The sequence below is a fragment of the Oncorhynchus keta genome, chromosome 24 (genome assembly GCF_023373465.1).
Source record: "Oncorhynchus keta strain PuntledgeMale-10-30-2019 chromosome 24, Oket_V2, whole genome shotgun sequence".
NCBI lineage: Eukaryota > Metazoa > Chordata > Actinopteri > Salmoniformes > Salmonidae > Oncorhynchus > Oncorhynchus keta.
This window is the reverse complement of record NC_068444.1, coordinates 36,571,173-36,585,653: the sequence shown is the minus strand read 5'-3', so window position 1 is coordinate 36,585,653 and position 14,481 is coordinate 36,571,173. Positions and strand designations below refer to the sequence as shown.

Here is a 14,481-nt window from a genome sequence, read left to right as displayed (position 1 = left end):
TTCCTGCTTGGTCGATGTGAGCCTTTCCTTGGTGGATAAAACCATTAGGCGTAGCTGCTATAGTCTGACCACCCACAGTGATTAATTTCTCAATCAGACTGAAGTCAGGGGTCCTATTAGCTAACTGTCCCACATGAATAGGTAGGCTATAAGCGTAACCACAACGGATGGCACACTAAAGCATCTAAACACCACAAAGACAGTTTCATTTTCTCTCGTAACTACCAGGGCTCCCTCCCCGAGGCTCTGTTAGTCCACTGATAAAAGCCTTCAAGATGAAGCCTGCATTGTATTGTGGGGTAATAGAGTGTGGTCCCCCATAACCCAACCACCAGTATCTCCTCTGTGATTGGTCAATATCGTCTAGAGATCTAGTCTTTGGCGATGGGGGAGTGAGGAGCGGCGGGAGGAGTACGATATGCCTGACTGCAGTGCACACTGAGAGTATGAATGGCTGGGCCATCGATCCAATGGTTGCTCCTAGATTAACTCTCCAGATATAGCAGACAGGCACTTTCATGTGTGACTCTATCTGGGGTTCCTCTTACTGCAGCGCCACGGGATGCCCTGAGCAATATTTCCCCTGTGTGAAAGCATCTTCAGACTCTCACTGAGATTGCTGCCAGGGTTGTTTATGAGTGACTCTCTACTAAATGTGTTCTCACTCTGTGTTTTTGGACTTACAGTAGAGGTACTGAATAGCGGTACTTTGCTTCTGATACAGTATTAATCCCATTAGTGATCATGGACAATGAGTTAGACAGATCTCAACAAGTTCCTTTTAAACAACTAACACCAATTGTACCCATTGTAAATGCCTAGTTTCTATACCCATGGGGTTATTACGCCAGTTGTCCCCTCTAGTGTAGTAGCGAGTTGATTCATATGAGTGTATTATTTGGAGGATTCAGTGACAGAAGACCAGTTTGATTAAAATACCCATCTAGTCGATTTGACTATTGTCTACTAGAGGCAGATTTTGTCTGCTCTTATTCATGCTCTTAATGATGTTACACAGTTAAACAGACTTTCCTGAGATGGAAATGAATCCCATGCTTTTCTGGCAGGAAATACAACGATGACTGATACAGAACATTGTGATGCCCTGCCATCATGCAGCATGGACTTAAATGCAAACGTGACTCTGAGATAAACACTGTATCCGATTGTCCTCCGTGTCCTCCATCCCGTTTATCTTAGTGTGCTGCCACTCCATCACAGATAAAGCTGTCAGGGGATGATGGATATCTAATACAAGTGTTGGGGAGGAAGGTGGGCTGGCAGAGTGAGATAACTCGCTCCGTGTGTGAAGACCATTACTTTTTGCAGGCGCAGGTGTTGTGCTGTCATTTTAAAAAACCCAGTAAATTCTTATGGCCCATTTTCACATTTTGTTTTTTGAAGGTGAATTACGGAACGGTCAAGATAATATCAGAACTTGTTTGAAGGGAGTAGATCTGTGTACATTTCATTTTCCAGCTGATAAAGGAGCTGCCAACAGTGCTGGAGAAGATGTCTCCCTCCAGAAGCCTTAGATGGAAGAGAGGCTGTTGATGCTGTCACCATTTGGGTCAGTTCCACACTGCGTTTGCCTAGATGCAATGTTTAGATCAATTTCACACAGCTGTAGTCAGTGCACCACAGGGTGCCATCAAACCACATCAACAGTGTTTTGCCTTTGTTTTTTTAATCTGCCCTGGACTCAAATCAAAAACACCAGAGGTGCTTTTGGAAGGAAAGGCTCAAGTTATTTCGCAAATGTATGGTGTTCAGTGAACACAATGGAACCAGGATTGTAAAATTAAGAAGGTGTAAAACAAGAGATAAGAGAGAGTAGAGGTAAGAAAATATGTAGCTTAATCCACAGGAGGTTGGTGATACCTTAATTTGGGAGGATGGGCTCGTGGTAAAGAATGGATCGGAATTTGTGGAATGGTATGAATTACAGTGCCTTCAGAAAGTATTCTCACCCCTTGACTTGGATTAAATTGAGATATTTTGTCACTGGTCTACAATATCCCCCCAATGTCAAAGTTTCCCTCCCATTTCCAAGAATCTTCCAAACATAATTTTGCAACCCTACAAGCAAGTCACATTATGCTGGCTTGCAAAGTGATGTGTAATTCCTATTGGAATCCAGACAGAATTAAGATATTCAACATTTGGAATTTGTATTTATTCATAATGACTGCCAGGGCAAGGAACTTTGTGATGAGACTATCTAAGCCGTTTAAACTGGAACAACCATTATGGGTACAACAAATATAACTCATTGATTGGATTCGTTTATAAAAATGTATGTTATTTATCTTTGTGGAGCATAAGATTAATCAATCATTCTATGTACATGCAAAAACACAAATATGAAATGCAATTAGATTTTTTTTTAACCTGAAGTAGAGCATGCTGGGAAATATTCCTTTTTAGGGTACCACCCCAGTGATAAAGCCGTTAGTTCCGTTTAGGTGCAAAAATTCATCATTGTACCTTATGGTGGGTATTGAGGGTACACAAAATATGTTTGTACCCTGAGAAACAGAAATGTACCTTCACACCTTACCCCTTGTTTTGAGAGTGAAAATGTGATTATTGCACATTTTTTTATATTTATTTATTTTATCTTTATTTAACTCGGCAAGTCAGTTAAGGACAAATTCTTATTTTCAATGACGGCCTAGGAACAGTGGGTTAACTGCCAGTCCAGGGGCAGGACGACAGATATAACCACTAGGCTACCCAAAGTATTGGTAAGAAAATGTCCCATTATATTCTTTATCCGCACATGTACCCTATAAGGTACTGAACAGTACTATGTGAGATAATTATGAGTACCTTTGAAGGTACATTTTGTGTATTTTAATATTTTTGTACCCCAGGGAACAATACCGTACCCTTATTTCTAAAAGTGTATCAGTATTGACATATGCTCCAATGACGCACTTATAAAATGTTCTCACTACGTGGCATATTGGTAAATGCATGTTGCACCTCCGGCCGTTAGGAGAAACAATGTATTGTTCAAACACTCATGACCAATGAGTGGCCAATGACCAATGAGGGATTGGAATGACCCATCTGTTCTGATTAGAGAATGGCAGTCCTTCATCTGGCGCCAGTCTGTAAACTGAGTTGTTGCTGCTTGGTGAAATGCCCACTTACCAGAATCAGATACATCAATGCAGAGATGGGGATTTTGGAGCCTGCAGGTCTCTGCTGGACATTCAGCGACATTCATTCCCTCACGTTCCAGCAATACTTTCAATCTCCCCCATCTGTCACTTCGTAATGATTTAAAACTAATGTCTGTTTTGCTATTCCCTTTCCCCTATATTTTTCTCCTAGCCAGTGTCCCATTTCCCCCCTGAGCCCATTATTGTGGAGTCTGCATACCATTCTGCTGTGATCCCTCTCTCATGTCCCATTTAAGTAATGAATTTAGAATGTTATTGTAGTGCATTAGCTTTGACTTCTCCCCAATCTGGGCAACAGCAGCACGAAGCAGCACGGTGACATTTCCAGCTTGTCATGCTCACTTTCACGGACTGTGCATCAGCGGGGGAAATGAGAAAGTGTGCTCTGCTCTGTCGTTTTGTCCTTGCAGATGGGAAGGTGGAGGTGACAAAGGAGAGCATGAAGCTGTGCACCATGGGTCCTGGGAAGGTGTTTGGGGAGCTGGCCATCCTCTACAACTGCACCAGGACGGCTACCGTCAAGAGTAAGTGTGACCAGTATAATGGAGACAGTGGGTCGCCCAAGCACTCTACACCATAGTTGAGTTCAGTTATAAGCTTGACCATAACTGTCCACAGGCTTATCTGCCATATACTCCCTGGACCTGATATACAAAGCTTTTGCACATGTTATTTTCAGAAGGTAAGAAATAAATCCCTATCCAAGCTTAGGAAATCAAACCTACGGGCCTTTCAGCAGCAGTGAGTTGAGCCGAGGCGATTAACATGTAAAGTTGTTTGTTTTGAATCAATTATGAATATCCACCCGGCATGGAATCGGACAAATGATTCCCCCTCTTATGAATTAATGCCAGGTAAACACACTGGTCGATTTGACGAATTCCACCTCCAAGATACTGATAACAGCCTCTGAGTAGTTTGTTGTGCTTTGAAGGTTACATTTCTGCTTTTGTCAAACACAGAGACAGAACTTAAGCACACACGCAGATTAACATCTATCTTGAGGAGATTCACGTTCTATTTTTACACTTGATTAATCATTGATTAATCATTTAAAAAGGAGGGTGTACCTGGCATTGCTGTTCTGCATATTTATTTTTATAGAGCACCTTTTAGGCAAATCAATTTCTTTTGACATAACTAAAGTCAGATTAGTATGGAAACATGACTGAAATCAAATGTAGCCATTATCTTGTCATGTCCATAGTTCCTTGTAGTGACAGCTGTATATTTCTGTTGCTCTGAAGCCAATGTAAATGGTAAGAGTAGCAGCTGTTGATGAAAACAAATCTGATTAGGCTATTTCATGCACAGCATCCATTTCAATTGTTTTTATATATCAAATCTAGTTTTTCGGTGAAGGTTTATAGAGCGTAGTGAATGCAAGCACTCCCACGCGTTCATTTAGGTCTGTGTAACCACACAACCCACCTGCACACGCGCGCACACACACAGATCATCACAAAGACTTCAACATGTTTATCTAGACGTTGTTCATACTTTCAAAAAGAGAAGATGATTTCATAGACCGATGAGTCTAGCTGAAACAACATGTCAAAATCTGTTCAAATCCTCACTGTTTTATAGCTTGAATTGATTCTAGCTACATTGATTCTAGCTACATTGATTCTAGCTACATTGATTCTTTCAAATGACAGACATTATGCATTGTGTTTCTTTAGCCACAAAAAAAATCACTTTGTTTCTTTTCCTCTGAAACACATCAAAAGCTTCCCTCACATGCAGCTTTGATGAGTCTGCCACCAAAAGTGTGCCTGGTTACAGCTACAGGTGTAATGAGCATTCGCTCTGAACTAGTGGTTGTCTCTGCAGAGAGTCACACAAAACACCATTACTGTGTTTTTCTAAAAAATAAATGAAGAGATTAATTAAACAATCAATTACTGTAAAATGAAGCAGCGTTATCAATTAATTTGTTTACTGCATTTATTTATTTATTATTGAGGCGTGATGGTACTTGCTTAGACTTAGATTCTCTCTTTCATTCACTGACTGTGGTAGTAGAAGCAGCACTTCATTAGGATTGCAACAATGTAATGGGGGTCATAAGAGTTCTGATGTCTAGGATCCTTCTGGGACAAATCTAGCTGCAGTTTGTGGGACGATCTCAGTCCTTCACGATAACAGTTGTCACCGATGTCTTTGGAAATATGACAGGTATAGGACAGTGTCAAAGAAAACAAAAAGTGATATAGTTTGTGACTGAAAAGGGCTGCTATTGGAGAAAGAGCTTTCTGTACTTTCAAAGCTGGACTGGCCAGAGCCTGAAACACTTTTCCTTGAATATACAGAAAGAAGAACCCCTAAGGAGTCAATGACAGACCTCTCTATATTACTCTCCTCCAATGTATCAGCCATCTGTTAGTATACTTATATTTTCACGGGATTATTTTCATACAGTGAAACAGTAATGTGTTTCAAAGTAATGGCACACCCACGTCTATAGGTATTGGCAGCCAGTTGACATGGCAGCCGTTCAACATTTTTCACCAGCAACATGCCTGTCCACTCTCTTCTGCTGTGTTGTTGGAGTGTTAGCATAAGGTGATGATCCCCCCTCTCTCTCTTTCTGTTATATATTTTCAGGGGCGCAACTTTCACTGGGGACAGGGGGATAAGCCCCCCCCCCCCTCACATTCTGAAATGGCATTTTTGTCCCCCACAGTTGTATTATTGGAATGTGATACAAAACGACGCAACAGTGTGCTTTAGGACCATGTGAACGCTTCCGAGCGGTCGGGTAGGCTGTTTGGAGTGTTTATCCGACTGGATTTTTAAATTTTTTATAATAAATGTCCTCCCCACTTAAAACCAAATTTGCACCCCTGTATATTTCCCACACATAAAGTCATTACCAGCATTAAGAGGGGCTGTCTGTTTTTTGGAGGGTGCTGTATTGTCCCTCTCTCGTTTTCATTCAGGTGTTATGTTGGCTGAATAGCTTGTTGCCATAGAGACATCTCTATCCTGACTATTTATACTGAGTCCCAGGAGAAAATGCATTTCACCCCCTTGTATGCCGCTAATAACCACAAAGAGCAGGCACAGCCAATCCTATTGCTTCATTAAAACTACCCCAGGACTCCTGCCTGTAACTCAAGGTAAACGGTTGCTGCAGGGAAATATAATAAACCACTCATCTGATGCTTCATATTTTTCCTGAAGTTGAAGGTTGATAGAGATGTCGCTATCTGCGTTTATGTTGTTGCCATGGTTTAGATGTACTTCCGTGGATTGTTTAGCTTTGTAGCATGCTGTGGACATAGTGGACTCAGTATTGGCTTTCTGTGAGCTTGTGAGACTGGCAGTTATGTACTATAAGCTTAATGGCTCGGGCTGTTGCGGTGACCATGTTACCGCCACACCAGCAGTCATGAATCATGACCTCAGTAAAATTCTACGTGACCATTGAGTTACGGTGATCTGCACTCTGGGCATGCGTTAGTTGTACCAACTCACTGACGATCATCAGGTTGCTAATGGTTTGGTACTCAGGGCTCTATTGTCCCTCTAACCACTCTGACATCAATGTGAATGCTATGGCAAATCGCATCAAACACTTATCATCAAAACAGTATGTATTTTTTAAAACTCACCTCACCTGTTGCACAGCGAAATTACCGGAGTAGCCTACCTGACGTGAGTGAAAAACGTACTGGCGGGAAAGTGTTCTCCATTCCCTATTCCAGTGCATACGGATGACACAAATGTTTTTGTCTTGTGCCCGATCCTGCCCAATTGATAATGGGCCATTCTAAATCAAAACAAATGTTACATATTAGTAAAGACAAGATTCAATTGAGAATAGTCTGATGGGTGAAAATATAGGCAAGTCAGTTAAGAACAAATTCTTATTTTCAGGAACAGGAACAGAGGGTTAACTGCCTGTTCAGGGGCAGAATGACAGATTTGGGGGTTTGAACTTGCAACCTTCCGGTTACTAGTCCAACACTCTAACCACTAAGCTACCCTGCCGCCCCATCTTTTCTAGCTCTAATTGGAATATGTTTCGAGACTCCGTCTATAACATCAACAAGCTAACCACCTTTGTCACCGGCTTCATTAGAAAATGGATCGGCGACGTTGTACCCACAGTGAGAGTTCACTGCTTCCCCAATCAAAAGCCCTGGATTAACACTGAGGTTCGTGCTAAACTAAAGAGCAGGGCTACAGCACACAGAGCTATCATAGACTACCCTGATGCTACGGCCGAAGACATGAATAAGTACAAGAAGGCCCGCTATGACCTCTGCAGAGTCACCAAATGAGCAAAAGGACAATATAGGAATAAGGTGGAATCATATTACACAGGCTCCACCACCCGCCGCATGTGGCAGGGGCTTCAGTCTATTACGGATTTTAAAGGAAGACACAACCGTGATCTGCCCAACGATGCCTCTCTACCAGACGAACTCAATGCATTTTATGCACGCTTTGACGATGACAACAACATCAAGCCGGGTGTGAGGGCCATCACTGACCCATAGGACTGGGTGATCTCGATCCCCGAGGTCGACGTGAGAAGGGTCTTTAATCAGGTCAACACCTGCAAGGCCGCGGTCTCCAACGGTATTCCAGGGTGCGTTCTCAGAGCATGCTCAGAGAACAGCTGGAAGGCATATTCACAGTAAATTTCAACCTCTCCTTGTCCCAGTCTGTAATCCCCACAATCATCCCTGTTCCTAAGAACTATAAGGCTTTCATGCCACAATGATTTCTGCCCTGAAGCACTCTCTTCTGTAATCATGAAGTGCTTTGAGAGGATGGTTATGGCACACATTAACTCCACCATCCAGCCACCCTAGACCCACTCCAATTTGCATACCGCCCCAACAGATCCATAGATGACACAATCTCAATTGCTCTCCATACCCTCACCCTCCTAGATAAGATGAATACCTATATGAGAATGTTGTTCAACACCATTATCCCTTCCAAGCTAGCCACCAAGCTTAGTACTCTTGGTCTAAACACCTCCCTCTGCAACTGGATTCTGGACTTAATGACCCCAGGTGGTGAGGGTAGGCAATACCACCTCCACCACGCTGATCCCTAACACAGGGGCCCCACAAGGGTGTGTGCTTAGTCCCCTCTTGTACTCCCTGTTCACCCAAGACGGTGTGGCCACACACAACTCCAACACCATTATCAAGTTCATTGACGACACGACGGGGGTAGGCCTGATCACCGGCAATGATGAGTCAGCCTACTGGGAAGATATCAGTGACCTGGCCACCCTGACTATTTGCATTGACCCTTTTTTTACGCTGCTGCTACTCTCTATTTATTATCTATGCATAGTCACTTTACCCCTACATACATCAGACTTTCTTGTTAGGGTGTCCGATAATCTACCATTTACATAGGAGTGGTTAAAACATGCTAATAATGGCCCTCTGAGTGTATCAAAAGACTAGCCCTGGAGTTTTCCCGGACTCGAGGACTTTAATTGAATCAAGAAGTTCCTCTGTAATTTCACCTTCACATGAGTCTTTCTGTACAGCTGTTAATTTTATTTTATTAATAGAAACAAAATCCATACAATTAGCTTCGGTTAGAGAAGATGGAGGAGACAAACGAAAACATATGCTTTAAAGTACTTTGCTTCCTCTTTAAAAATATTATTTTTATGAATCATGGTTGACTCATGGGTCATTTGTAACAAGATTCAGTAAATTCCTTTTCGTAGCATTGAAGAAATAATTTGGTGCATTTCACCCGATATTCCATCCAGTTTGGTACATTTTTTCTAACATATTACACTTGATCTTTCTTGAATAAGTTCCTCCATTTCTTTTTGTTTTTCCTCTAACTTATTCTGAGCCTCTATGGTACAGTGTTTTATTGCTATTTCCTTTGTTAATATGGACTCTTGACCTAAATTGTTTTGTTTAAGAGCTGAGTGCCGAATTGCATGGCCTCTAAAGCCACATTTTTAAAAGTGTCCCATACAACAACGGGATCGGCTGTACCTATGTTATGTCAGAAAAAGGCCGTTATAAATTCCTCTGTCCTAGTTAAAAAACTAGTTATCATACAATAGGCTTTTATATACTTACCAATATCCTCACCCATGTGGAAATTCAGTCCCCTATCAACATTTTTTTTTACCTTTCTGTGCCAACGAAGATGACATAAGAAAGTAGTCAAGACGACTAGCTTGATTGAGCCTCCGCCATGTATATCTCACTAGGTCATGATATTTAAGCCTCCATATATTCATTAGCTCCAATATATCCATGACATTCGTGATTTCCTTAAGAGCGTGTGAGCGATTCAACATTTGACTCTCCTTATTTGCAATGTCATTCATAAACATGATACCTTACGTTAAAATGTTTTCATAGAAAACTGGTCATAAGTCTATCAGCACGTTGAAGTTTGGCCACATTATTTGCTGTAAAATTTGTTCTGCTTCTTCTGGAGGATAAAATTGTGAATTGTAACCATCTCTGTATGGCTTCATTTGGAAAGGAGGATTCTTTAAACAGGGTTCCATTGTCCATCCACGTTAAATGGTTGGTTGTAATCTGTGTAAGAGAACTCTTTTTGAACATTGAATATGACTCTCTTAGTAGACTGTTGGTAGTGCTGAGCGGTTAACCGTCATTTCGTCCCCCAGTTATTAAACAACTCCTTGACCGACGTCATCAGTTTAATTAATTTGAGCTTAACATGCAGTTTCTCTAGAGAGAAATCAAGTAAGGAACTATGTGGGATGCTGGGCTGAGGGGAGTTGTAGTTTTCATTAAGCAAATATTCAACCTAGTTCAGCACAGAAACGTGGTAAATAATTACAATCATTCTGTGACTGATCCGTGCCATTGACCGTGGTTTCTCGAGCTGCAGACGCCGCAATACGGATGAGCGCCTTCTCCAGTGTGAAGACCGATGGATTGTCTAATTAAAAACTCTACACCGCCAAAGGCTTAATGAGGAATTTGACCGTGTATGTTCCTTGTTGTGTTGTCCACACCTACCAGCAGTCCACCCCCCCCCCCTTTCCAATTATATGTGACATTTGAATTGTCCATTTTTTATACTCTTCTATGTATTCCTTGTTAATATGCATTGACTCCCTATTCGACAGTCTCTAATCAACTATCTGCTTGCGCCTGTTACGCGCAGCAGGTGTGTCTTAAGTACATGTCTTCTTAATTTGTTTGTACAGCACTGATGAAGGCATAAGGCCCGCAACTCATTTTTATATAGCACCTTGCACTTTCACTCTTTGTATTCTTTCGAGAATTATTTTTTTCTTTTCTTTTTTTGCATCTCAGCCTCCTTGGGTTATTCCTTTTCATGGTTTTGAGTGCAAGTACTTTTTGGACCCTACAATAAACTACAATGACCATAATCCTTTTTTAACTTTTTTTTTTTAGGGTCGGATAGATACAGATCTCTGGACAGCCTGCTTGTTTCGGTTAGATCCACGTTTCCCTAACTCGGTCCTCGGGGCCCAAAGGGGTGAACGTTTTGTTGTCCTAACACTCTACAGCTGATTGAAATTAGCAAAGCTTGATGATTAGCTGATCATTTTAATCAGCTGTATAGTGCTAGGGCAAAAAATTAAACGTGCACACTTTTGGGCCCCCGAGGACCGAGTTTGGGAAACCCTGGGTTAGATACATACACACACAGACTGCATAGACCACATGAGAGAGGAATGTACACAGCACGTCAAGAGGGACAGAGACAGTTCGTGAAAGTATGCCTTATGTACTTTGAGGAACTAGTAAAATGATGATTCTATCAGACAGCTCTGCAGCATATAGATAACCTTCGATGGTCTGGCTGGCTGACTGCTATTGTTTGAGCAGAGATGATATGAGCACTTTAAAGGAATTAAAGTCATCAAATAAAACTAAGTTATAAAACACAGCTGAAATGTTGTATTTCATAATAATCTCTTTTTTTTTATTATTGATGTCTAGCCAATGTGGACCTGACAGAGACATTGTAATATTTGCAATGTTTTGCCAATTGAATGTTCACTATTTTGGACTTTTGGAATTTCTATTAAAAAGCCCTCTAATCATTGTAATGCCATTATTTCATAATGCATTTCATATACTTTTTTAAAAGAATCTAAATCAAAAACCTGTGATAATTTTTTTCAATAATTGGACCAAAACCGAACCAACCTAATCGCTCAGCACTACCTGCTCGAAAACCTGTTTGGATTTAGATATAGTTGCCACCAATATGTTGGAGGCTTTAAGTGAGACGTTTAACGCCTTTATATTTAAGCGTGTTCACCTTCCAAACTCATGTTTGTTATATAAATACAACAAATAATAAAAAGCCTCAAAGAATCAGATTGAATTTAATGAACACAATGAATGGCCACAGCTAACAGGGGCCGGGTGAGTCGGGTAGTGCGGGCGAGTCTGCTTGCCACTCTCTACTAAAGCACCATTCAGTCACTCCACTCCACACTGTAGAGACTTTCCTAACAGCTGGAGTCCATCAGTACAAGAATATAGAAATTTTAGGGTATTAGGGTATTAAGTTGTTCTGCTTATAAAGAAGAAGAAATAAGGAAAATATAAATACATGTGTTTTCATGCCTGAGATCTCTTCAAAACAAATGTAGCCCTCACCATGCTGTAGCCTCAAGTCAAAAGACTGACTGCTGTGCTAAATATAAATATACCTCTCCCTCCTCCCTCTCTCTCTGGCCTCATCAAACATGCCAAATATATGTACTTTCTAAAGAGGTCTCTCCCCCCCTCTCTCTGGCTCTCTCTATATGTACTTTCTAAAGAGGTCTCTCTCTCTCTCTCTCCCCCTCTCTCTGGCCTCATCAAACATCTCTTTCTCTCTCTCTCTCTCTCTCTCTCTCTCTCTCTCTGTGTCTCTCACTTTCTCTACCCTCTCTCTCCCCCTCCTTCCCTCCTGCCAGACTAAACTCACACAAACCAGAGCCCCACATGTCACCTCAACCTGCCAGACCAGGCCCCGGTGAAATGATAGTGTTATATGGAGCATACAAAGAGGACCCCTATACCCTCCCCTGACAGACAGATAGCACTTTACCATGGTTTCCCCTTCTAAAGGAAAACATTGACCTGACACATTTTTGGCTAATTGGTATAGATGGAGCTACCAGCTACCCTCTCATTCAGGAGGAATGTCTTGTCTCCAAGGTTACAGGTAGTGTTGGGGAAGGTACTCTGAAAATATAATTTACCAAGCTACCAATTACGTCACACTGGAGGAAGTGAAACTACAGTAACAACTACCCTTAACAATAATATTGTTCACTTAACTAAATTTACTTTGAAAAAGTAGTTCACAACATTGAAACTACTTTGTTAAAATTATCATATTTAAATCTGAAATGTCATAGACTACAAATTGCAAGAACAAATCACTCTGGAGTCAGATGTTAGCAATGTGTAATTTGGCCTATTTTAAAGTTATTAACTAACACTGTTTATCTGCCACTGCCTTGTCTTAGGTTGACTGCAGCATTCCGTAATGTAAACAGACACTCACCTTTACTGCTGAGTCTACAGTTCTTTGCATACATTTTTCTGTGCGTTTTCCACCATAGTGACACCCAGTAAGAGTGCTTATCTAGGATCAGGTCCCTGTTGTCCATGTAATGTTACTCATTATGATCTAAAACGCCAAACTGACTAGCACTCCTGCTCTGAGAGGCTTTATGAATACGGGCCTAGGAAGAGAAGGTACCGGAAGGTCTTTTATCGATGGATGTTGTGAAAATGATCTGTTTGCTCTGGTGACGACACTTCAAAATGGGAGTGTCAGGTGGTGTCAATATTTGAGGCTCACAACCCTATAGGAATTCAAGGATAAATACTGTACATGGTGCGTCCAGAGCTACAGGACAACATCTGTAAGACCGAGTCATAACATCTGTTTTTGGTGGACTATTTTATTTACACAAATTACATATTGGCCATATGCTGCCAGGACCCAGTCAAATGAGATGATTGTGTTAGTTATACAAAGTACGAAACGGAAGCCTTATAACAAACAAAAAAACTGCAATGGTATCTAAAGTTGGAACGTTTTCCACACAAAAAAATCACTTAAAAAAGCCCTCTGTGCCCAAAAGTGACATTTCTCAATTGAAGAGCTTTAAAAGCTTTTTCATCTCTTGCTGAGTAATATCTGCAGGACATGGCTGTAATAACCTGCCTGGTCTGCATGAATGCACCGGGAGCTTTCCAAAACAGATTGCTCTTCATACCGTTTCCTCCTCACCCATACTCCAATACTTTAATTAACGGACCGTTGCCCTGCCGCAGCACATAACTGCATTGTCACGTCACACATCACACCCACAATCCCCCCAAAAACAATATAGTGAGTGATGACATCCTCTGTATGTATAGCAGCCGTCCAGAATTGAAGGGCATTTGATAAAGAAAACAAACCTAAACGAATGATCTGCGAGTGGAATGTCACCCACTGGAGTTACTCACTGGGAGTGTGATGTAAAATGGGGCAAGTGAAGTGTCAGTAGGATTTCACGTGAGGCTGGTAATACCCTTTTGTAAAAACCCACAGAAGTGTACTGAGAATTGACTCACTAGTCTCTGCCTCACTGCTGGTTCCTCTCCTGGACCACCTGCATCTTTAAATGGGCTGTGGTGACGTCTGAAGAGCTGTTTAAAAGGCTCTTAAGAGACATGGGATTGCTGGCCAACCGGGAAGCTCTATTGGTCTGTCTGGGGTCACCGAGACTCTGACAGGAAATATAAGAGATATTCCTTATTCTTCGAACAGGAAATGTTCCCAGCATTCCTCAGACACAACCAAACAATGGAAGCTGACTATACTACAGTATATAGTTCTGTTGCTCTTAAAAAAAATAGACTGATTTTCTGTGGCATGTTTTTATTACTGCCTGGGGCAATTTAATTATGTACTAAAGAAGTCAAACAAATCAAACAGCCAGTAGCTGCAGGCAGGGAGGATTGTAATTCTTTGGAGTTAATGTGTTTTTATTCTGCTTCCAGATGTCGGCTTTCCAGTGACTGATTGGTGCCTCATTCATTATACTGTTGCCTATGTATACTGAAAAAAATCTAAATGCACCATGTAAAGTGTTGGTCCCATGTTTAATGAGCTGAAATAAAAGATCCTAGAAATGTTCCATACGCACAAATAGCTTATTTATCCAAAAATGTGTGCACAAATTTGTTTATATTCCTGTTAGTGAGCATTTCTCCTTTACAAAGATAATCCAGCCACTTGACAGGTGTGGCATATCAAGAAGCTGATTAAACAGCAT

General features: G+C 41.3%; 1 protein-coding gene across 5 annotated transcripts in view; it reads left to right on the top strand.

Moving 5' to 3' along the window:
* prkg1b (protein kinase cGMP-dependent 1b) overlaps positions 1-14,481 on the top strand; it is a 159,747-nt gene that overhangs the window by 71,716 nt on the left and 73,550 nt on the right. For 4 of the 5 annotated variants that reach the window (XM_035734582.2, XM_035734583.2, XM_035734580.2 and 1 more), the window contains exon 3: positions 3,602-3,715. The exons of the other annotated variant lie outside the window; for it this stretch is intronic. In XM_035734582.2, the coding sequence (XP_035590475.1) occupies positions 3,602-3,715 (114 nt within the window). The remainder of the gene's footprint in view (positions 1-3,601; positions 3,716-14,481) is intronic. 5 annotated transcript variants of the gene reach the window in all.